The sequence below is a fragment of the Schistocerca americana genome, chromosome 9 (assembly GCF_021461395.2).
Source record: "Schistocerca americana isolate TAMUIC-IGC-003095 chromosome 9, iqSchAmer2.1, whole genome shotgun sequence".
NCBI classification, from domain to species: domain Eukaryota; kingdom Metazoa; phylum Arthropoda; class Insecta; order Orthoptera; family Acrididae; genus Schistocerca; species Schistocerca americana.
Genome location: NC_060127.1, coordinates 25,648,397 through 25,671,884, shown reverse-complemented (window position 1 = coordinate 25,671,884; position 23,488 = coordinate 25,648,397). Strand labels below are relative to the sequence as shown.

General features: G+C 39.0%; 1 protein-coding gene across 1 annotated transcript in view; it reads right to left on the bottom strand.

Moving 5' to 3' along the window:
• Positions 1 to 23,488, bottom strand: part of LOC124551228 (microtubule-associated protein futsch-like) — a 365,786-nt gene that overhangs the window by 145,335 nt on the left and 196,963 nt on the right. Inside the window, exons 25-26 of the mRNA XM_047126221.1 lie at positions 10,369 to 10,542; positions 3,851 to 4,033 (exon numbers count right to left, since the gene is read on the bottom strand). Of these exons, the coding sequence (XP_046982177.1) occupies positions 3,851 to 4,033; positions 10,369 to 10,542 (357 nt within the window). The remainder of the gene's footprint in view (positions 1 to 3,850; positions 4,034 to 10,368; positions 10,543 to 23,488) is intronic.

The following is a 23,488-nucleotide window of genomic DNA, read 5'->3' as shown; positions in this document are numbered from 1 at the left end:
TACTGTTATGCATACAGGCCTGAAGGTTGTATATTAATCTCCAAAGCTGGTTAAACTAAAATAACATCAAAACAATGGCTGCAGGTGTTCCATTGTATTATGTAAGTGAATGGCTGAAGCCCTGCAGACCGTCAATCACATGGATGGATATATAAAAACATAATAATTCAGTTTCTCAGAACAGAGGGGGCACAACTTTCTGAAATTTGGAAAGACTTGCTGTACAGTTGGAGAACAAACCCTGAGAAAGACTCAAGTGTAAATGTGGTACAAACAGTTGTTACGAGGATAAGAAACAGTTGAGAATGCCACTCACTGATGCCGGCAAAAACTGGGAAGGTTCTTGCAAAAGTCTTTTTTTTATTTTTATTTTAAATGAGTTCATGTCATTGGTTTTCTCCAGGAATGTCATACTCTGGATACTGCATACTATCGCCAACTTCTAGACCAATCAGAACATGCATATCGTCGGAAAAGGCGCGCATTTCCATTCTGGGATGTGATCGTGCTACATGGCAATGCTAAACCCCACACAGCTGCATGAACTCAACAATAAATTCAAGAATTGATCACGACCACACTAGAACATCTTTCCTACAGTCTGGACTTATCACCCTGTGATTTTTGTTAGTTTGGACCTCTACAGGAAGAAGTCGGAGAACACAAATTTGACAATGATATCACGGACAAAATGCTCGTCTGCAATTAGCTGTTGTCACAGCCAAGTTCATTCCATGAAAACAGGATTTAGAAACTGCCAATTCGATTGCAAAAATGTGTTTCCCATCCACAAGACTACACAGAAAATTAAATTTGTGTGTGTAGCTTTTTCTGATGCTGAAATAAACTTATAGAAAAATCATTCAATTTATGTTTGATTCAGCCTCATAGAACTTTTATCCATTAAGGATGTTATTTCTGAAAATCTTTAAATCACCACAGATTTACTTTTGAAGTGCAGGTTGTATAAATAAAGATCACACATGTGATCTTGTCTCATCTACAACAAACTATTAATATTTTTTGATTTCTTTATAATCACAATAAGGAACTGAAACATTTCAAAAAACAATTTTTATACATTCAAATTATCACAACAAGTACAATAAAGTTTTAAACCAAAAATTAACCTTTTATATCAAATCATATAAATCATCGTATTACACAGTCTTTGTATGTCAGTTATATCTTTGAATTAAATTATGCGAGAGTTTTTGGTGTGAGCTTTACTGTGGCAAGCAGTGTTAAGTGATGCAGTGACACAGCAAAGGTATCGTATTTACCGTATTATACAATGACACTGAACATAAGACAACCCCCCCCCCCACCCCTTTTTTAAGAGGCCCCTGCAGAAAAAAAAATTTAACATATTCTCACTAATCAAAATTACAAACCTTTCCTGCCTAAATAGATAACATATACCTATTTTACACTTATTGTCAACATTCTGATAATGCAAGAAGAAAACCAATAAACAAAAAGAAATTGTTTGTATTAATTTCTATCTTCACTGCCCTTTTTGTTTTGACTGTCATCTTTGGTATCAATATTTTTCATCATCGTTGTCATCGTCATCAACCTCCTAACAGGGCAGCTGTTAAAACTTATACCTTCACTGTCACAAATATTTGGCAGTTTCTTCAGAATATTTTGTGATTTCCGAGATTGTGATTCCGCTGGGACCTGAGAACACAGCTGCTTTTTTTCTGAAAACATAGTGACTTTCACTTCTGTACTAATGTGAGAATGTAACTGTCTCTCTTGCTTCCAAGCATATCATCAGCCTGCTGCTCTGTCACTAGCTGTGTAGAACCAGCAGCTGACACATCCCCAATTGTTCCCATCACACCTCAGGGTGAGCATCGATAACACTGCTGCACGAAACACGGGGGTATGCCACAGGCCCCAATCTAGGCTTTAAACATCTCCTTCAGAAATGCATGCTGTTGTTGAGTATTTTTCCAATTTTAAGATCAATTCAATTCTGAGTGCAAATGGATTCAGACAAACTGCTGTTTAAATGTGGTAGATGTTCATTAAAAGCCAAAGTTCACGGTGTACATTCTCATGGCTGGCAACGTGATGTAATTTCTGCTTGCTCACCACTCCCATCATCCTAGTTCACAGCCAAGCTGGTGTCACTGTGCTCCATCCAACATCCCATAGTGGTGTTCTCGAGCAACAGTGAAATGTGGACGGCAATGCCTTCTGGGGCGCAGGTCATATATAACAACAGTAACTAATACTTAAATAAATGGTAGCAAGCACCATTCAGTCCAATTCTCAAACTTAATCATACCTACGAGGTAGTTAAATCTGTTGGTACTATCTCCACAAACAGTCTTCCTGCTGTTATTTATTTTTGCAGAAACAATTGCAGTCAGTTTAACAGTCAGTAGACATTTAATTCGGGATAAATTTTCTTTATCGTCTTATCAACTTGTTCCAAAGCTGATTAAAAGCTGCTAATGTTTTCTCCAGTATTCTAATACACGAACAGTGACCAAATTTCTCATTTGCAACCCATGTAGCAAATCATTAGTTTCTTATAAACAAATAAAATATTGAGACGGGTAGAGCATCAAGTGATGGTTTTAGAAGAAGAAGATTTTTGCCTTTCAATGTTACCTATACTTAAAAAACAGTATAAATGTATGTATACGGTATCCATATGTTTGAGAACTATTATTAACAAAAGTTTGAAAGTTGATAGAATTTAATGTTACTTCTTCTAGTTTTACATAGAATAGTCAATTTTTAAGCAGAGCTTTAGACTGTTTTAGTCGCTAGTACATAGTTTCTCGCGTATCCCTTCAGCTAGTGCAGCAAGTTGAACGTCACGCGATTGGTCAATACTGCATTGAGCGCTTCAGCATATCTGGAAAGCTCCAGACTATTTGAATGTGAGTATTGTTTGCTAAGGCCTACTGGAGTTGTTCAAAATAAATTTATATGATGCTTCAATACCAAAGCTTCTGCTGTAAATGTAAGACGATCACTGTATTAATCTATTAAACAATGTAAAAATGTTGACCTCAGCAGCAATTGCGTAATCAACAAATATAAGACAACCCCACATTTTTCAAATGGTGAATTTGGGAAAAAAACCTTATCTCATAATTGGTAAATACAGTAAGTTGCTGTACCACCACAGAGCTTCACTGAGTCAAATGTTATGTGAATAAGATCGATAAATTGTAAATAAGTTAATAAATCAATAAAAATTGAAGTTGAAATGAATTTTAAAAAATACCACCAGTTCCATTTGTAGTATGCAAAAAGCATCTAATGTAATAACTACAATTGAACAATTCTCCGAAAGATAAGTAAAATTATACTGCACTTCCTATTCTCAAATACAGTAGGAAGATGGAGGAGACAATGATGAAGTGAGAGAGGCAGAGGGACCAAGTTGCTGTAAGGAGCGGAAGAAAGGAAGACTAGATAAGAGAAGCGACAAAGAGACTGGAGAAGATGGAGATGATTGCGTTCTGAGCAATGCCTGACAAAAATGGGAAATTGTACATGAATGATGAAAACACATTTCATGCAGGGTGAAATAGAGAGTTTGGAATGAAGAAGTTGTAGACTACTGGAGGGAAAGAACTACTATACATTTCAGATTTTTTACCTGCACTTTTACTTCTTTCCTAACATATGTTTAGGAAATTTTTCCTTTCCTTCAACACACGTAATGTCATCCTGCCTCCATATCCTTTCCTGGCCCAATCTTTTATATTACAGAGACTTGTAATTACAGAGACATGAAATTACAGTCTTTTTTTATAAACAGGCAGATAAGATTTACTTATCCAAATAACAAAGTAAATTTACAGGAATGGTTATCTACCTTCTGTGTGGAATTTTCATTGGCACCAACAACTGGAATACTAAAATTTTCTTCACCTCCATTCATCATTGTGATTTGTGTCTGACATTCATTGCTCCTTTCCACCCTTTTCTTCTGTCTTTCCTCTCTCGATACCAACTCTGAATGTATTTGAGAGCTGTTTGTCGAAGTGCCAGAAGATTGCTGTGAAATATGAGGCACAGTCAAGAAATATTTGTACCGGCAGCTTCCATCGATAGTGAATAGAGATTTATTGATCTTGCAACATATGTTTACTAATTTTGAACATCGTGAGACATGTCAAAATTTGGTAATATAATTTACTTATCTAAAATTATATATATCATATGGAGCAGTACTCTAAAGTAAATAATTTTGTCCTGGGAAAGATAAACAGTTATGTCTACATAATAAAGTTAATATTAATGGCATTCTGCTTATATTAATAGTGTGTCCTTCACGAGCTCTTCTTCTAAATAGTGACACTTCTGTGTCAGAGTGTCATATAAGAGTATCTCTTGCAGTAGATCAAGTTTCATGCTCAGAATGTTCTCGCTGCCATATACTGGGATCCTGAGCCTATAATATTAACCAATGAGCTGGAACCATAAAATAAACTCTATTTCTTATGTTATATGAATGATCAAAATGACTTTCCCTGAATAATATTGGTTTGAGGTTACCAAGATTATCACCTCACAACTGCACATACTGTTTTTAAATAATAGATGACATGATAAGCTTGGATGTGCATTACATATTTCCGATGACTTTTTTCCCCTTCTCTTTTCTTTTCTTTTTTCCCTTCTTTTATGGTCCCCAGGTACCTGAAACTTTTCAATTTCTTTCGTACTTGCCCCTTATATCTGTCGCTTCTTGTCTCTCATTCCTCATTATCACAATCATTTCACACTTCTTTGCATTCAGTTTCAATCCATACTGTCCCACCACTTTCTCTCACACATTTAGCATTTTTTGTACCTCTCTTCAATGTCCAACCTAAACTCGGACGTGGTCTTTTTAACACAAGGTTAAGGCCTGTGGTACGCTCCAGCTTGGTCCCCAAAGTGTTAAACTGTTCCCACTAAATACTGCCACTGTTGAATTTTAAAAAATAAATTTATCTACATAATAAATAATAAATTAAATGTTTATTGGGGTCCTTTGGTACCCCGCTTGGGATTCCATGTGACTAGAAAACACACATGTATAAATGCACAGTGTAGAAAGTTAGTTGGTGTAAGTATGAAATGAACATTTAACTTTTAATGAATTATTGTGTGTAATTATCAGAACACTTTGTTGTGAAACAAACATGTCAAAAAAGCTAAGTTAGAGAAAAAACATGGTTTACACAATGAATGAGATCTAGAAGTAGTAATGCGAATAACAGAAGCAGAACCAGGAGAGAGTGATGTGGTGTCTGTGTGTTCAGAAATAGAAGACAATCTGGAAGAAATGGACATAGCTGAAGATGTTATTGAAGGAAGGGCCAACAAAAAAATGATTAACGAGATTCAAACATCAAAGAGACCTACATATACCAGCAGAAATGGAATGATCTGGCAATCAATGTACTAACAAAGAAGAAAGAATCAGAAAGAGGGTATTTTGTCTAACTCCAGAGGTCTCACGATGACTTCTGGAAGTGTATATTTGACAATGGGGACTTTCAAGTAGTTCATTATACCTAAAATAGTTGTCAACGTTCTAAAAAGTTGTATAATATACATACCACAACCCAGAGACAGTTTATAATTTATGGAATGCGACTCATCCACCTAAAGGATGTATGTGGATCCCAAAAGTTTCATAGGGCTTCTTGTAACTATGGGAGCATTACAAGCTAAAAACAGACTAACTTTCTATGTTATGGTCCATGGACCACATGAATCAAAGGAAAATAATCCAAACTTCATGTTCAAGAAATAGGTTTTCTGCACTTCTTTTTCTCATCATATTTGACAACATGACCATTAGAGAGGAAAAAAGAGGAATGGACAAATTTTGTGCATCTAGAGAAATATTTACAACTTCTGCACAGGAATGCTGGGACAGTATTATACAAGTAGTCATTTGAGAGAGTACGAGCTGGTAGCTTTTAATGGGAAATGCCTGTTTAGGGTTTACATGAAGTCCAAACAGCTAGCACTACATAGAAACTTCAGCCACGTGAGAAGCTGAATCTTCGCACTCTTTGAACTTGCAGATATACACAGGGAATGAAGGATCTACACAATAGAATCAAGGTGCAAGGAACTAGATACACTATTGCAATTGGACAACTTTTCTTTCTACAAGTGTTCCAGTTGCACAGGAGCCTTCAAACAACTCTGATTTGTACGCTCAGAAAAAATAGAGCCTGAAATCCCATCTGAACTTCAAGCAATGCCACTTCAACCACACTTTTAATCTTTGTTTGCATTCAATGTAAATCTAATCTTAGTATCATACTTGCCTAATAATAACAGGGCAGTAATCATTTTGTGTTCTGAACATCATGACAACAACTGCGGCATGGAGTAGTTCAAACCAGATATTATTCCACACTACAATAAAGCCAAAGATTCTGTTGATACAATGCAAAAAATTATAAATGAGTATTCATGCAACAGGATTACCAAGTGATTGCCATTTATTCTTGAACATGACTAATACAGCAGCCGAGAACGCGTACATTATTTGGAAGACGAAAAATCCCGACTGGAAGGCTTTTGCACATGACAGAAGGAGAAAATTTTTGTTAGATACAGAACAAGAACTTACACAGCCACACGTGAGGTACAGAAAGCAGAAGCTGAATGTAATGCCCACATGGATGACAATGAAGGAACTATTTTTGGTGAAGATTTAACCCTGGTGACACAGCTATCAAATTCAGTGGAACCACTGCAAGGGACTGCCAGTGTTGGACACTTCAAGCTGTGTCCTAGAAAAAAAGACAAGGAGCGTAAAACAAAATGTGGCAAGTGGTTTTTTTTTGTGTGTGTGTGTGTGTGTGTGTGTGTGTGTGTGTGTGTGTGTGTGTGTGTGTGTGCAATGATCATGAAGTTAAGAAAATGGAAAAAGTATGAAAAATTGCAGTGATTTGGATTGAAATGAGCATAATTACAAATAAGCACTACATTTGGGGAAAAAGAAAAAAAAATATTTTAGTAAGTTGCATAATTTGTTACTAACACACTTGAAGGAAGAGTTTCTTTCATTACATTGTTCTGTAAACAATTATTCTTTTTCCATTACTACGTTTTTGTATGTGATAACTTTTGTTTCTGTATGTGTACTGTGTCCAACAACACATTTTGCTTTGTGGTACCCTCCTTGGTATACTGTGATACTTTTTTAGATTAGTATGCAGAAGGTTCATGATTTACGAGATAGAATTCCCTACCAGTACTTATCTTGAGGGGATGAAATGTCTAGTACTCATTACTGACACATACAAAAGTAATAAAAGTGGTAAACTTCTTAGCTTTCCGGACTAATAGCTCCTTCCTCAAGACAGAGTTGGGGAGTGGGGGTTACTATGTTACTCTCTTGCAATTGTAATAGCATGCTTCTGTGAAATCCCACACAATCATTGGCTGTTATCTGCTAAATGAGCCAATATTTTGTCATAAACAAAAATGAAATGTGCGTTTCCACCTCAATGTATACATACAGCAAAAATAAACATTGTGATGCATAGCATCTGTACCTTAGGATTTAGAATCCTAGGGAACAAACAATACATAAGGTGGCTGGACAAAATAATATGACTGACTATCGATGGGATACTATTACCTCAGAAAAATCAATTATTTGCTCGCAACGCTTCTGTGCTGCTCAGTAGACTTGGTCACCTAATAGAATTTCATAAGCCTTATGTATCAGCTTTCCTTTCAGTGTGACCACAGGCTACAATGAATAGCGCAATGGAACTGTCCGCCATCAAATCCCTTCCCACAAATACAGGTGTGTGTGGGACACAAGAGGGGCAGAATTGGGGTGTGAGAACAGTTGGTTTTAGACATCATCACACTGGCAACGGTACCATTAAAGACGAAACACAATTGACACTGGGCAAGCAAGGGGAAGGACACTGGTTGTGTCCTGTTTGCTTACAGTGATTTAAGGGAATAATGGAAAATGCAATTAAGATGACTGGACATTAATGAGAGCCCCATTCCTGCAAAACACAAGTACGCTGGTACCAGGCAGCAGTATGCATATGAAATCGGGTGTGTCTGAAACAGTATTAAACTGCACTGAGGAGGTAGAGTAGCAGAGTACATTCACAAAAAATAAATTATACGAACTGGAACGTAATCCGAATGAGTACACAAAAGGTGATGGAAAGGAGAAACTGTATACAAGAAGATATTATAAAACTTAAAAAGGCTGCTAAAAAACATTAGAAAGTAGATCCACTGGGAACTCAAGTACGGCAGCAACCAGCTGAGAATCAAATTTGTAGAGATGACTGCAACAGACCCAAATATGGACCAAATGAACGACAAGTATTGGTCAGAACAGGTGTAGAAAAGACTCATGCACATACTGCAATGTCCATGGTTTTGAGGAAAGGGATAGGGAAGTTTAAAGAGTATTTTGAACAGTATATCAATTATCCAAGCTTTGGGGTGAAAAAAATCAGTCATCCTCCCATCAATATTGAATAGCAGGATGGCAACCCAAATTCAGTGGACGATGATACGCCACGACAAGATCAAATGGAAAGAATATCACTTTCTTTTTTCTTTTTCCTTATTTTATTTAGTAAATACTGTACTTAAAATATTTTCCTGTGTCTGTAATGAAAGAATTCCAAATTAAGAAATTTTGGTAACTTTTTGGACCACTCATTCAAGAAAAATTGACGAAAAGTGCAGACTGCATGTTGTCTAGAGAAAAACTGTACTTAGTAGAAGATTTGATAATGAAATGATGATGTGAAATACAGTCACCCTGATCCAACTCTCTACCTCAGTTTTGTTGATATTCATCTTACAACTTCTTTTCAAAACATTACCCACTCCATTCAACTGAATTCTTTCACTGTATTTCACATTATTAAAATGTCGTGGCAAACCTCAAAAAAAATTTGTTTTTCTCCACAAACTTTTATTTTCCATTCCAAGTGTTTCCTTGATTTCCTGCACAACTTGCTGAATGCAGAGATAGAACAAGATTGGTGAGAGGCTACAGCCCTGTATCACTCCCTTCTCAGCTACTATATCCTGTTCATGCTCTTTGACTCCAACCTGCTTTCTAAACAACTTGTAGAGAAACTTTTCCTCAATGCATTTTTATATCTGCTACCTTCACAATTTCAAAGAGAATGTTCCAGTTAATATTGTCAAAAGCTTTCTCTACATCTAAAACTGCTTTATATGCGTAGTAAGCTTTCTTTAACCTATCTCCTAAGATAGGTCATATGGTCAGTATTTCCTCATATGTTCCAACTTTTCTCCAGAATCCAACAGATTCCCCTGAAGGTGGATCCTACCAGTCCCTCCATTTTAATATAAATAACTATTGACAATTTCTTAAAATCTGCTACTTATTACATGACAGTTCAGTAATAATAATACTCATCTTCACCGGTCATCTTTGGATTTAGTATTATTACAGTCTTCTTGAAGTCTGCTCATATTTTGACTGTCTTATATCATGCACACCAGGTGGAAAAGTTTTTCATAGTATGTTTGCCTAAGGATCTAATTGACTGTTAGGGAAGGCCACCTTTTCACTTTTTCAACTTAGGTATTTACGAGTTTTGTCAAATTCTTCTATCGTATCTCCTATCTTGTCATCCTCTACTTCCAGCTTCCTTTCTACAATACTGTCTTCAAGTTCGTTTTCCTTGTGCAACCAACTACATTATTGCAAACAATGTTAGGAGACCAAAATAAGACTTCTTGGCAGATTAAAAACTGTGGGCCAGACCGAGACTCAAGTCTGGCAGCTTTGCCATTCATGGGTAAGTGCTCTACCGACTGAGCTACCCAGGCACGACTCACAACCTGTCCCAAAGCTGTACTTCTGCCATTACCCCATCTCCCACCTTGCAAACAACAAAGAAGTTCTAAAAACCTCTTGGAACTAGCACTCCTAGAAGAAAGGATACTGTGGAGATAAGGTACAGCAACAGCCCAGTGGATTGTTTCCAGAATGAATTTTCACTCTGCAGCAGTGTGTGTGCTGATTTTGAACTTCCTGCCAGAGGTTCAAGGTTACAATTTTGGTACAGCATACAGTTTTGGTCTGCCTGGAAGTATCAAATCTGTACACACTCCAATGCAGAGCAAAAATTCATTCTAGAGACCACAATGATTCCACAGGGTAGGTTGGTAAGATGACGAACGGACACAAAAGCAGTAGCTTCCTAGCTTTCAAACTAACAGTTCCTCTCTCAGATAAGAGAGATAGGATAAAATACCACACTATGGTTGGAAGGTCACATATGAAATGTACTCTGACCCCTAAACATCGTTACTATGGAGTGAAGTTAATTTTTTTAAATTTTAGTTGTGTACCTTCTGCACTGACTTCCTATTGATGTCACCATTGACCATGTCTCTGCTAGTGCTCTTGACTTTGTATGGTATCGCCAGGTCACTGATGTATGTACTTCTCCTTTCCAAAGCTTCTGGTCTCATTTCAGAATTTGAATATTGTTTAGAGTCATGTCCTGAAGTTGCAGAGGTCTCCTGCAAAGTGGAAAGATCATATCACAAAGCAATTCATAAAACAGTCAGTCTGCTTGTGGTCATATTCTCTATGTTTTCTTTGGTTCCGCTGTCCTCCCATACACAGAAGATTCAGTTCACCTTCCCCTACAATACTGTTGCCACATAATGCTATTAATACAACGTCCAGGCTTCGTTATGCAGTTAATTTGACTATGCTGTATCTTTGTGATTTTAATTTAATGGTTGTATCAAATTTCACACATTTACTGGTTTTTACAGAATAAGTGAAAAAAACTGTTACCACAAGCAAGAAGCAAATATGTATTCTCATCTTGACAATGATACAGAAAGGCTATATTGCTACTCACCACATAGAGGAGACACTGAATTGCAGACAGGTAAAATGAAAAAGAATGCTAGACATATTTCAGCTTTCAAACAATGTCATTCTTCAGAAAACTGAAGGTCATTCACACAACAAATCATACACAGATGTTCACTGCCTCCAGGTGTTAACGCCTGTCTGTCCTTTTTCATGTTGAAGAATGTGGGTAATGATGGTAGGGCATGGTTAGATGTTAGGATATTCTGGAAAGTGGACACGGGGTGACTTGCGGGCGTGGGGGTGGAATGCGGTTGGGTACAGGAGTACACAGAGTCAGGTAGTGTTTGATATTGGTGTTGGAATGAGTCAGATTGATAGGGTTAGTGGCAAAAAGTGTCTCAACTGCAAGTAATAAGAAAAGAAGAGATGGTGTTTAAGCACAGCATGAATGAATTTTGGTGTGGGGCAAATAGAATGTCCTTGGAAAGGAGTGATACTTCTGTGGGACTGAGGCTTTTGGAGGACAGATTCATGACTGTGTTGGGGTCTGTTTAGGTTCTGGGTTTTGTAGGGTGACAGGGGAGAGTTTCTGATGGTGTCGTAAACATCGTGGGTCTGAGAGGCAGGGTTTGTTGGCTATAAGGGGTGTGGAGGAGGTTTGGTGGAGTTTCCTTTAACGGGGGTGGATAGTGGTAGTACAAGGCAGAACTATGAAGTGAACAGACTGGACAGTTTTTTTGAGGTGCAGTTGTGCATGCTGCTCTACTTCCTGTAGGGAAAGGGTTTCAATCTGGAACATGGGATGCAGGAATTTAGGACTGAAGAGCAGGAGACTTATGGATGTGGAGCCAGTAGTGCAAGGAGGTTTGGGCCTCATTTTGCTGGACTTTGTTGGTGACAGCTATTGACAGCACAATTTGAAGAGACAGAGGTCATTGTGAGTCTTCTACTGCTGAAAAAGGACTTTGTCCAAAAAATTGAAATATGAGGGATGGCCACAACGTCTGTACAGTCAAAAATGTGTTTGCCAATCAGGCAAAATTGTCAAGACCGTTGAGGCTATCATCCCACTGACACACCAGGTTGAAGATAGTTGTTTGGTAAAACACTGTATCCCGCTGCGTGAAGAAGACTGTAACTGCCTGCTGCACATCCCCGTCCAACAGAAATCGTCGATTCGGCCCATTGAGGCCCTTTTTAAGGGTCCAAAGTGTGATAACCGCATGGGGAGAGATCAGGACTACACGGCAAGTGCTCGAGAGTCTCCTACTATAATTGACGTAAATTCTGCGTTACGGCACCTGTGATATGGGGATGTGTGTTATCATGAAGCTACAGCACCCCTTGGAACCGTTTCTTAATGAAGATTTTTGACAGAGATGCTGCCTCATACAAATCTCCACTCTCCAATGGACGTCTACTGGTGTTTGTTCTTCGGCTGCCAAGAGAAGAACAACAGCATGTTGGACACATTTAGTAATAATGTTGCCATAGTTCACATTTCCAAAACTTATCACACACATCTAAAAGACACAAATGCCACACTAATCCTTTGCCTACATGCCAGTGCTTACACCCACATCAGAGTCATGCTACATCACAAATATGTTACAGGAATGTCCTCAAACAAAAACCTTTTGAGTGTCCCTTATATTTCTAGCATTTTTTAATTGTGCCCGAGTGGGACTCTCACCACCTCTAAGTGGTGAGTAGCAATCTATCCTTTCCACATATTCAATATTCGATCTTTCATTTCCATGGAAAATCCAGGATGGAATGTATCGATATTATGAGAAGGAAAGTTGCTACTCACCATATAGCGAAGATGCTGAGTCGCATATAGGCACAACATAAAAGACTCTCACAATTAAAGCCTTCGTCAACCCCCCCCCCCCCCCCCCACACACACACACACACACACACGACTGCAATCTCAGACAAATGAAACCACACTGCGAGCAGCAGCACGAGTGCATGATCACGCACTGATGCTGCTGTTCGCAGTGTTGTTTCAGTTGCCTGAGACTGCAGTCGTGTGTGTGTGTGTGTGTGTGTGTGTGTGTGTGTGTGTGTGTGTGTGTGTATTGTTGACGAAGGCCAATGGCCGATTTGCCGAAAGCTTTAATTGTGAGAGTCTTTTTGTTGTGCCTGTCTGCGACTCAGCATCTCCGCTATATGGTGAGAAGCAAACTTTCCTTCTCATAATATTGTTTGATTTCCATTATGATGGAGAGCTCCCCCTTCTTTGGATTTAGAATCCCATGCAGTATACTATGTGTACAGTGGTTGGACAAAATATGTGAACATCAATCAAATAAAAGGTATGTTACACTTTGGCCACAACAGGATAAATCCATTTAATTCTCGAATGATCTTTACAGGGCTTTATATGTTCATCTCAAAGTATTATTTCAAGACTAAGATAGGGTAGATTAACGGTGCTTTAATTGTTTCTCTAACGTAGGCCACAATGCTTAATAGTATTCAAATCTGAATATTGCAAAGGGGGCAATGGAGGTGGGGGGGATAGAGAACCTTTTATTTCACCTTCATGATTCATATTAGAGATGAAGCACAGTCTGATGCTGGGCAACCAAGAAGAAGGAAACTGGTTGTTTCCTTTTGGACGGGGCCATCTCACAACTTGCTTGCATTGATTTAAGGAAATAATGGAAAATGCAGTTATGGTATCTAAATATTAACCTGAACCCCAGTCCTCCCAGACACAAATACATCCCAACCTCAACCTCTGGGCCGAAGATCTATGAAATAGGATATTCATGAAGCAGTGGAAACCACACTGAACAGGTAGAGAGAGCACACTGAAGTCACTAAACTGCAATTATTCAAACTGGTGTGTAATTTGGATGAGAATATAAAGGAGTGATGGGAAAAGAAAAAACATATGCATGTAGATATAAAACTTAAAAAGGTGCCAAGTAACGTCAAAAAAGCATTCCACTGTGAGCTTGAGTCTGATAATGGCCATTTGAGAACCAAAGTAGTGGAAGTGGCTGCCACAGACCAAAATAAGGACCACATGAAAGACACACTATATCATTACAGAGCTGTATAACATTACAGGTCAGGATTGATCTATGAGGTCTTTAATATCTTATTTGTATCTGCCAGTTGGTATGGAGAAATTGAGATTTGGGGGATTTCTTTATATAATTTTGTGTGATTAAGTCCCTACGCTATGCAAAGCTGTCATTTAGTTACGTGCGATTTGTGATCTGTTATGTGTTACTTTCCGATAATAAATCATATTTTTTTCTGATTACCGTTAAAATATAGTGATGATATATGTTTGAGATTATTTGGAATAATATTTTAATAACTATATAGAGACGAAAATTTAATAGTCATGGGTGACTGGAATTCAACAGTAGAAAAAGGAAGAGAAGGAAACGTAGTAGGTGAATATGGATTGGGGGGAAGAAATGAAAGAGGAAGCTGCCTCGTAGAATTTTGCACAGAGCATAACCTAATCACAGCTACCACTTGGTTCAAGAATCATGAAAGAAGGTTGTATACATGGAAGAACCCTGGAGATACTAACAGGTTTCAGATAGATTATATAATGGTAAGACAGAGATTTAGGAATCAGGTTTTAAATTGTAAGATATTTCCAGGGGCAGATGTGGACTCTGACCACAACCTATTGGTTATGAACTGTAGATTCAAACTGAAGAAACTGCAAAAAGGTGGGAATTTAAGAGGATGGGACCTGGATAAACTGACTAAACCAGAGGTTTTACAGAGTTTCAGGGAGAGCATAAGGGAACAATTGACAGGAATGGGGGAAAGAAATACAGTAGAAGAAGAATGGGTAGCTTTGAGGAATGAAATAGTGAAGGCAGCAGAGTACCAAGTAGGGAAAAAGACGAGGGCTAGTAGATATCCTTGGGTAACAGAAGAGATACTGAATTTAATTGATGAAAAGAGAAAATACAAAAATGCAGTAAGTGAAGCAGGCAAAAAGGAATACAAACGTCTCAAAAAGGAGATCGACAGGAAGTGCAAAATGGCGAAGCAGGGATGGCTAGAGGACAAATGCAAGGATGTAGAGGCTTATCTCAGGAGGGGTAAGATAGATACTGCACACAGGAAAATTAAAGAGACCTTTGGAGAAAAGAGAACCACTTGCTTGAATATAAAGAGCTCAGATGGAAACCCAGTTCTAAGCAAAGAAGGGAAAGCAGAAAGGTGGTAGGGGTATATAGAGGGTCTATCAGGGGCGATGTTCTCAAGGACAATATCATGTAAATGGAAGAGGATGTAGATGAAGATGAAATGGGAGATATGATACTGGGTGAAGAGTTTGACAGAGCACTGAAAGACCTGAGTCGATACAAGGCCCCAGGAGTAGACAACATTCCATTAGAACTACTGACAGCCTTGGGAGAGCCAGTCCTGACAAAACTCTACCATCTGGTGAGCAAGATGTATGAAACAGGCGAAATACCCTCAGCCTTCAAGAAGAATATAATATTTCCAATCCCAAAGAAAGCAGGTGTTGACAGATGTGAAAATTACCGAACTATCAGTTTAATAAGCCACAGTTGCAAAATACTAACACGAATTCTATACAGACGAAAGGAAAAACTGGTAGAAGCCGGTCTCAGGGAAGATCAGTTTGGATTCCATAGAAATGTTGGAACACGTGAGGTAATACTGACCCTACGACTTATCTTAGAAGAAAGATTAAGGAAAGGCAAACCTACGTTTCTAACATTTTTAGACTTAGAGAAAGCTTTTGACACTGTTGAATGGAATACTCTCTTTCAAATTCTGAAGGTGGCAGCGGTAAAATACAGGGAGCGAAAGGCTATTTACAATTTGTACAGAAAGCAGGTGGCAGTTATAAGAGTCGAGGGACATGAAAGGGAAGCAGTGGTTGGGAAGGGAGTGAGACAGGGTTGTACCCTCTCCCCGATGCTATTCAATCTGTATATTGAGCAAGCAGTAAAGGAAACAAAAGAAAAGTTCGGAGTAGGTATTAAAATCCGTGGAGAAGAAATAAAAACTTTGAGGTTCGCCGATGACATTGTAACTCTGTCAGAAACGGCAAAGGACTAGGAAGAGCAGTTGAATGGAATGGACAGTGTCTTGAAAAGAGGGTATAAGATGAACATCAACAAAAGCAAAACAAGGATAATGGAATGTAGTCGAATTAATTCAGGTGATGCTGAGGAAATTAGATTAGGAAATGAGTAGTAAAGGAGTTTTGCTATTTGGGGAGCAAAATAACTGATGATGGTCGAAGTAGAGAGGATATAAAATGTAGACTGGCAATGGCAAGGAAAGCGTTTCTGAAGAAGAGAAATTTGTTAACATCAAGTATTGATTTAAGTGTTAGGAAGTCGTTTCTGAAAGTATTTGTATGGAGTGTAACCATGTATGGAAGTGAAATGTGGATGATAAATAGTTTAGACAAGAAGAGAATAGAAGCTTTCGAAATGTGGTGCCACAGAAGAATGCTGAAGATTAGATGGGTAGATCACATGACTAATGAGGAAGTATTGAATAGGATTGGGGAGAAGAGGAGTTTGTGGCACAACTTCACTAGAAGAAGGGATCGGTTGGTAGGACATGGAGGCATCAAGGGATCACCAATTTAGTGCTGGAGGGCAGCATGGAGGGTAAAAATCGTAGAGGGAGACCAAGAGATGGGTACATTAAGCAGATTCAGAAGGATGTAGGCTGCAGTAGGTACTGGGAGATGATGAAGCTTGCACAGGATAGAGTACCATGGAGAGCTGCATCAAACCAGACTCAGGACTGAAGACCACAACAACAACAACAACAACAACAACATAGATAACGTGACGTCATTCGTTAACTTTTGGAGGGGGGGGCGGGATTGTGCGTTTATGGATGGTCAGTGTCGGGATCAGTGATTACGATTCCAGAATGCAAGAATCCCAAGAGCAATAATTTAGTGATTTTTGAATCAGTGATGAAATATAAATTGAGGGAAGTTGCACACAGTAAGTTGCCTTGGAACAAACTACAGTCAGTAGAAAAAGAACTGAACCTTCTGAAGAGTAATGTGTTAGGTATAGCAGATAATGTATTTGCAGAACACTGTCAGATACAGAAACATGAATAAAGAGCTTGATGGGATGACGATACTAGCAAGGCTCTCAATGATAACAAATTTGCAAGACACAACATGCACCATGCAAAAACAATGTATCCGCGTGGACTAGAGAGAAACTGTCAGTTTATAGGCTGAAAATGTACAAGTTAAACAGTTGGTTGCAGCTCAGAAACAGAAAGTAACAAAGATCTGGCTAACAGAATAACACAAGATGGAAATGAGAATATGTTTTACAGCATCACAAAGAGCAAAAGAAAAGAGGCTGAATCTATCCAATTGGCAGAAGTTCTCAGTAACGATAGGTGACAATCACTAAATATTACAGCAATTCCAGCAGTATTCTGATACTTTACTTAATTCTAATGGAGATAACACATCTGTGGCTGATTAGTTATGCTATTGTGGCTGTGTAAATGCAGATAGCTTGTACTGTTTGGAAGAAGTGAAAGTGGAATTTAAAATTAAGTACAACACTTCTGATGGATAAGATGAATTCAGAGTGGAAATGCATGTGAAGAGATTGGATGCTACTGCCTGTACTGAATCGTAAGCATAGTTTGGAAACAAAATGCAATACCTAATAACAGGAAGCAAGGAGTTTTGTTTCTACCGTTTTAAAAGGGTTACGGTTATAAATGCACCAAGTAAGAAAGTGAATTCTGTTATCACATAGACTACAAATCTCTTAGTCCACTGTCCAGTGAAAAAAACAACAAAAACAGCTGAATCTACACTTGAAGTGGAACATGGAGATCAACTACCGACACCATTCACACGCAAGAATGCTCTATGACAGTGGTAGTCAATATAGTCGCTCCTGCCCTCCAGTGGGCACACCAGCGTTCACAGTGGGTGGTAGGTGGTAGGGATTTTAAAAACATTTTTATTCGGTTTTCATAAATTTTTGACAAAGTATATGGTAAGTAATTATTACTATACACTTTCACTCACTGTAATTCTGCTTTATACATTTTAAAAAGTAAAGTTTATTCCTAGTTTATAAATTACCATCACTGTGAAACAAGTAGGTGGTTAAAAGAGTCGCTACTAACAGATATACAAAAGTGGGTGGTATGTAAAAAAGGTCGACAATCCCTGGTCTATGAGGAGAAGTGGGAGAAATGTCAAATATTTATAACTGTTTCCTAAATATCAAGAAAATAACTAGACAGCATGCAGGCATGTATAGGAATTAAAGGTGTACGAGCCTACAGATCTTTCCAGAGATGGAGCCAGTGTAACAAAGAAGAATGATTAATGGCTTTTGTTTTAATTTACCAGTATCAACCTCTTCCTCACATGTTGCTGGTTGTGTGTGCAACATCCGCTCAATTTGTCAATATGTGTACCAATTCTTTGCAAGGCAGATTGGAGGAGGGAGGGGATATATCACATTTCAAGGCACCACGACAGGTAGTCAAAACCCTGATGGAGGATGTGATTTGGTCCAGTCCTGAGGGAGGGGTGTGTTCCTTTTTGTCTGCTCATGTGACTGGGTATCTGGGAATCTGTTTCTGCTAACATAAACACTGATCAGTCACAAAGAACTGCCCCTATTGTGACTCGTTAGTATCGCCCAGGGCTGGAACACGTCAATCAGGTATTCAACCAGGGTTTTGACTACCTCTTGTCATGCCCTGAAATGAAAAACATCCTTCTCATTATTAGCCTTGCAATGAACTGGTGCCAATTTGAATACAATCAACTTAGGTATTACGTTGTATCATTATAAAACCCTAACATGCAATTACAATAGCAATTTGCTGTTGTTCTCTCTCATGATGGTTTTCCCCATATACTGTCTTATTTCATTGTCAGGTGGCTACTAATGTGACACTCTAGAATGCCACTGGTAAATCAAAGTAAAGATTGCTGTGGATGGCTATGCAGTTGACTATTGCCTGTGCTGCTCAGGTAGGTGATCCTTAGGCAACAGCAAATTAGCAGGGGTAGTTTTTCCTGCAGCGAGTTGTCAATGCTACAGGACAGTTCTCTTGTGCCACTCACTTATACCGTCAAACCCGGGCGAGGTGCCAAGTTGCACAGGAATTAAAACCCGTATTCCACAGTAACTGCAATGACTGAGATATTTTGAAACCCACAAAAGATTTCACAGGTTCTCTCCCCACTACAGGCTTCTACAAACTTCAACGTGAAAGTGCTGAAACGTACGTCGATTAAACCGGTAGATCAACTAGTGCTCACATGTCCCAGTGTAAATGCTACGCAAGACTGAAGCAATGCGACAAATCAGCTGCAGCTGACCACCACCTGGAATCTAGTTGATCTATTAATTTTGAAGTACCTCACGTGCTCGCTCAGCAGCCTCGGAAGTAGCAGCAAAAAATAAGACAGACTACTGAAATAATTAAAAGTATTAACAGGGAGGATGGCTACAAGTTACTGACAGCCTAGCTGCCAGTGATCCCAGTCTAGCAGATCATGTCTGTTCACCAGCTGGCAGCTCGACGTACCTGGGTCAAATGCTATAGATGAGCAGCCACCACAGAACTGCCTCGCAATGTCAATGTCTTGCTGCAGGAAAACACTACCCCTGCTAATTCACTACTACCTACCAATTATCTGCCAGAGTAGCACAGGCAACAGAGTGCTCCAAAAAGACTAGAATTTGACAGCAACTGCATGGAACCAATTTTACCTAAAGCAACTGCTACGAATGTACTCAAAGTTCATAAGTAGAATACTATGACACCGAATGTTTAGTACATTTTTGTAGTGTTAATACGAATGTGAATGATGCAATTTTGAGTCAATATTCTGAAATACATCTTCATTATCATTATTTTTAGGATATTCAACTAGATTTTTGTATGAAATGTTTTATCTCCATAAGTAGATAATGTTAGGTTTTCACTGAAAATAAAAACTTTGAAACAGAAAAATTTAGAACGACCGAGAAAAATCAAACTGAATTGCGACCTAAACAACCAATAAAAACAAGCCAAACAGAAATAAATTTCAAAAAACCCACAGCATTCCCTATACTGCTCAAGACGCTAAATCTGCAATTTAGTTAATCACAGCAAATTACTGCTAGAAATGCACATGAATTTTGTACCACATGTGAAGTCAGATTTCAGGAGGGCCATCCTCCTCTATCATCACATCAAAAGATTCTATGCTCTTCGTCTCTAATCTGTTTATCATCCATCTTTCACTTCTGTATAAAGCAACATTCCAGACAAATACATCAGGAGGTGCTTCCTAACACTAACATTTATATTTGATGATAAATTTCTCTCTTTCACAAATGCTTTCCTCATTACTGACAATCTCCATTCTATATCCTTAGTTACTTTGCTACCCAAATAGCAAAACATGTTTACTACTTTTAATGTTACGTTTCCTAATGGTAATACTGTGAGCACACCCTCCCATTGATTCAACTACATTCTACTGTCTTTGTTTTACTTTCATCGACTTCTTTTCAAGACATTATCTATTCCAGCCAACTGATCATCATCTCCTCTCTCTGACAGAAGCAGACCTCAAAAAATTTATTCTTCTCCCTCAACTCTATAACTCTCTTGGCTTCCTTCACAGGTTGCTCAATGTACAGACTAAATAACAACAGGGACAGGTTACAACCCTGTCTCACTCCATTTTCAGCCACTGCTTCCCTTTCATGCCTCTCGACTCTTATAACTCGCATCTGGTTTCTGTACAAGTTGTAGATGTGCTTGAGGACAATATTATGGAAATGGAAGAGGATGTAGATGAAGATGAAATGGGAGATACGATACTGCGTGAAGAGTTTCACAGAGCACTGAAAGACCTGAGTCGAAACAAGGCCCCGGGAGTAGACAACATTCCATTGGAACTACAGACAGCCTTGGGAGAGCCAGTCCTGACAAAACTCTACCATCTGGTGAGCAAGATGGATGAAACAGGCGAAATACCCTCAGACTTCAAGAAGAATATAATATAATAATTCCAATCCCAAAGAAAGCAGGTGTTGACAGATGTGAAAATTACCGAACTATCAGTTTAATAAGCCACAGTTGCAAAATACTAACACAAATTCTTTACAGACGAATGGAAAAACTAGTAGAAGCCAACCTCGGGGAAGATCAGTTTGGATTCCGTAGAAATACTGGAACACGTGAGGCAATACTGACCTTACGACTTATCCTAGAAGAAAGATTAAGGAAAGGCGAACCTACGTTTCTAGCATTTGTAGACTTAGAGGAAGCTTTTGACAATGTTGACTGGAATACTCTCTTTCAAATTCTAAAGGTGGCAGGGGTAACATACAGGGAGCGAAAGGCTATTTACAATTTGTACAGAAACCAGATGGCAGTTATAAGAGTCGAGGGGCATGAAAGGGAAGCAGTGGTTGGGAAAGGAGTGAGACAGTGTTGTAGCCTCTCCCCGATGTTCTTCAATCTGTATATTGAGCAAGCAGTAAAGGAAACAAAAGAGAATTTCGGAGTAGGTATTAAAATCCATGGAGAAGAAATAAAAACTTTGAGGTTCGCCGATGACATTGTAATTCTGTCAGAAACAGCAAAGGACTTGGAAGAGCAGTTGAATGGAATGGACAGCGTCTTGAAAGGAGGATATAAGATGAACATCAACAAAAGCAAAACAAGGATAATGGAATGTAGTCAAATTAAGTCGGGTGATGCTGAGGGAATTAGATTAGGAAATGTGACACTTAAAGTAGTAAAGGAATTTTGCTATTTGGGGATCAAAATAACTTATGATGGTCGAAGTAGAGAGGATATGAAATATAGACTGGCAATGGCAAGGAAAGCGTTTCTGAAGAAGAGAAATTTGTTAACATGGAGTATAGATTTAAGTGTCAGGAAGTCATTTCTGAAAGTATTTGTATGGAGTGTAGCCATGTATGGAAGTGAAACATGGACGATAAATAGTTTGGACACGAAGAGAATAGAAGCATTCGAAATGCGGTGCTACAGAAGAATGCTGAAGATTAGATGGGTAGATCACATAACTAATGAGAAAGTATTGAATAGGATTGGGGAGAAAAGAAGTTTGTGGCACAACTTGACCAGAAGACGGGATCGGTTGGTAGGACATGTTCTGAGGCATCAAGGGATCACCAATTTAGTATTGGAGGGCAGCGTGGAGGGTAAAAATCGTAGAGGGAGACCAAGAAATGAATACACTAAGCAGATTCAGAAGGATGTAGATTTCAGTAGGTACTGGGAGATGAAGAAGCTTGCACAGGATAGAGTAGCATGGAGAGCTGCATCAAACCAGTCTCAGGACTGAAGACCACAACAACAACAATGCTCCAGTCAACATAACCAAAAGCTTTCTCTAAATATACAAATCCTATAAATGTGTAGTTACATTTCTTTACCCTATCTTCTAAGATACACTATGTGATCAAAAGTATCCGTACACCTGGCTGAAAATGACTTACAAGTTCTTGGCGCCGTCCATTGGTAATGCTGGAATTCAATATGCTATTGGCCCACCCTTAGTCTTGATGACAACTTCCACAACGTTCAGTCATGTGCTGGAAGGTTTCTTGGGGAATGGCAGCCCATTCTTCATGAAGTGCTGCACTGAGCAGAGGTATCGATATCATGCCTGGCACGATGTCGGCGTTCCAAAACATCCCAAAGTTGCCAAAGGTGTTCTGTAGGATTCAGGTCAGGACTCTGTGCAGGCCAGTCCATTATAGGGATGTTATCGTCGTGTAACCAGTCTGCCACAGGCCGTGCTTTATGAACAGGTGCTTGATCATGCTGAAAGATGCAACCGTCATCTCCGAATTGCTCTTCACCAGTGGGAAGCAAGAAGGTGCTTAAAACAATGATGTAGCCCTGTGCTGTGATAGTGCCAAGCAAAACAACATCGAGTGCAAGCCCCTTCCACAAAAAACACGATCAGACCATAACACCACAGCCTCCAAATTTTACTGTTGGCACTACACACGCTGGCAGATGACATTCACTGGGCATTCACCATACCCACACCCTGCCATCTGATTGCCACATTGTGTACAACCATTCGTCACTCCACACAATGTTTTTCCACTGTCCAATCGTCCAATGTTTACGCTCCTTACACCAAGAGAGGCGTTGTTTGGAATTTACCGATGTGACGTGTTTCATATGAGCAGCTGCTCGACTATGAAATACAGGTTTTGTCACCTCCCGCTTAACCGTCATAGTATTTGCAGTGGATCCTGATGCAGTTTGGAATTTCTATGTGGTTGTCTGTATAGATGTCTGCCTATTATACATTATGACCCTCTTCAACTGTCGGTGGTCTCTGTCAGTCAATAGACGAGGTCGGCCTGTGCGCTTTTGTGCTGCACGTGTCCCTTCACGTTTCCACTTCACTATCACATCAGAAACAGTGGACCTAGGGATGTTTAGTAGTATGGAAATCTCATGTACAGACGTATGACACAAGTGACACCCAATCACTTGACCACATTCGAAGTCCGTGAGTTTCATGGAGAACAATCTGTTCTCTCACTATGTCTAATGACTACTGAGGTCGGTGATATGGAGTCCCTAGCAGTAGATGGC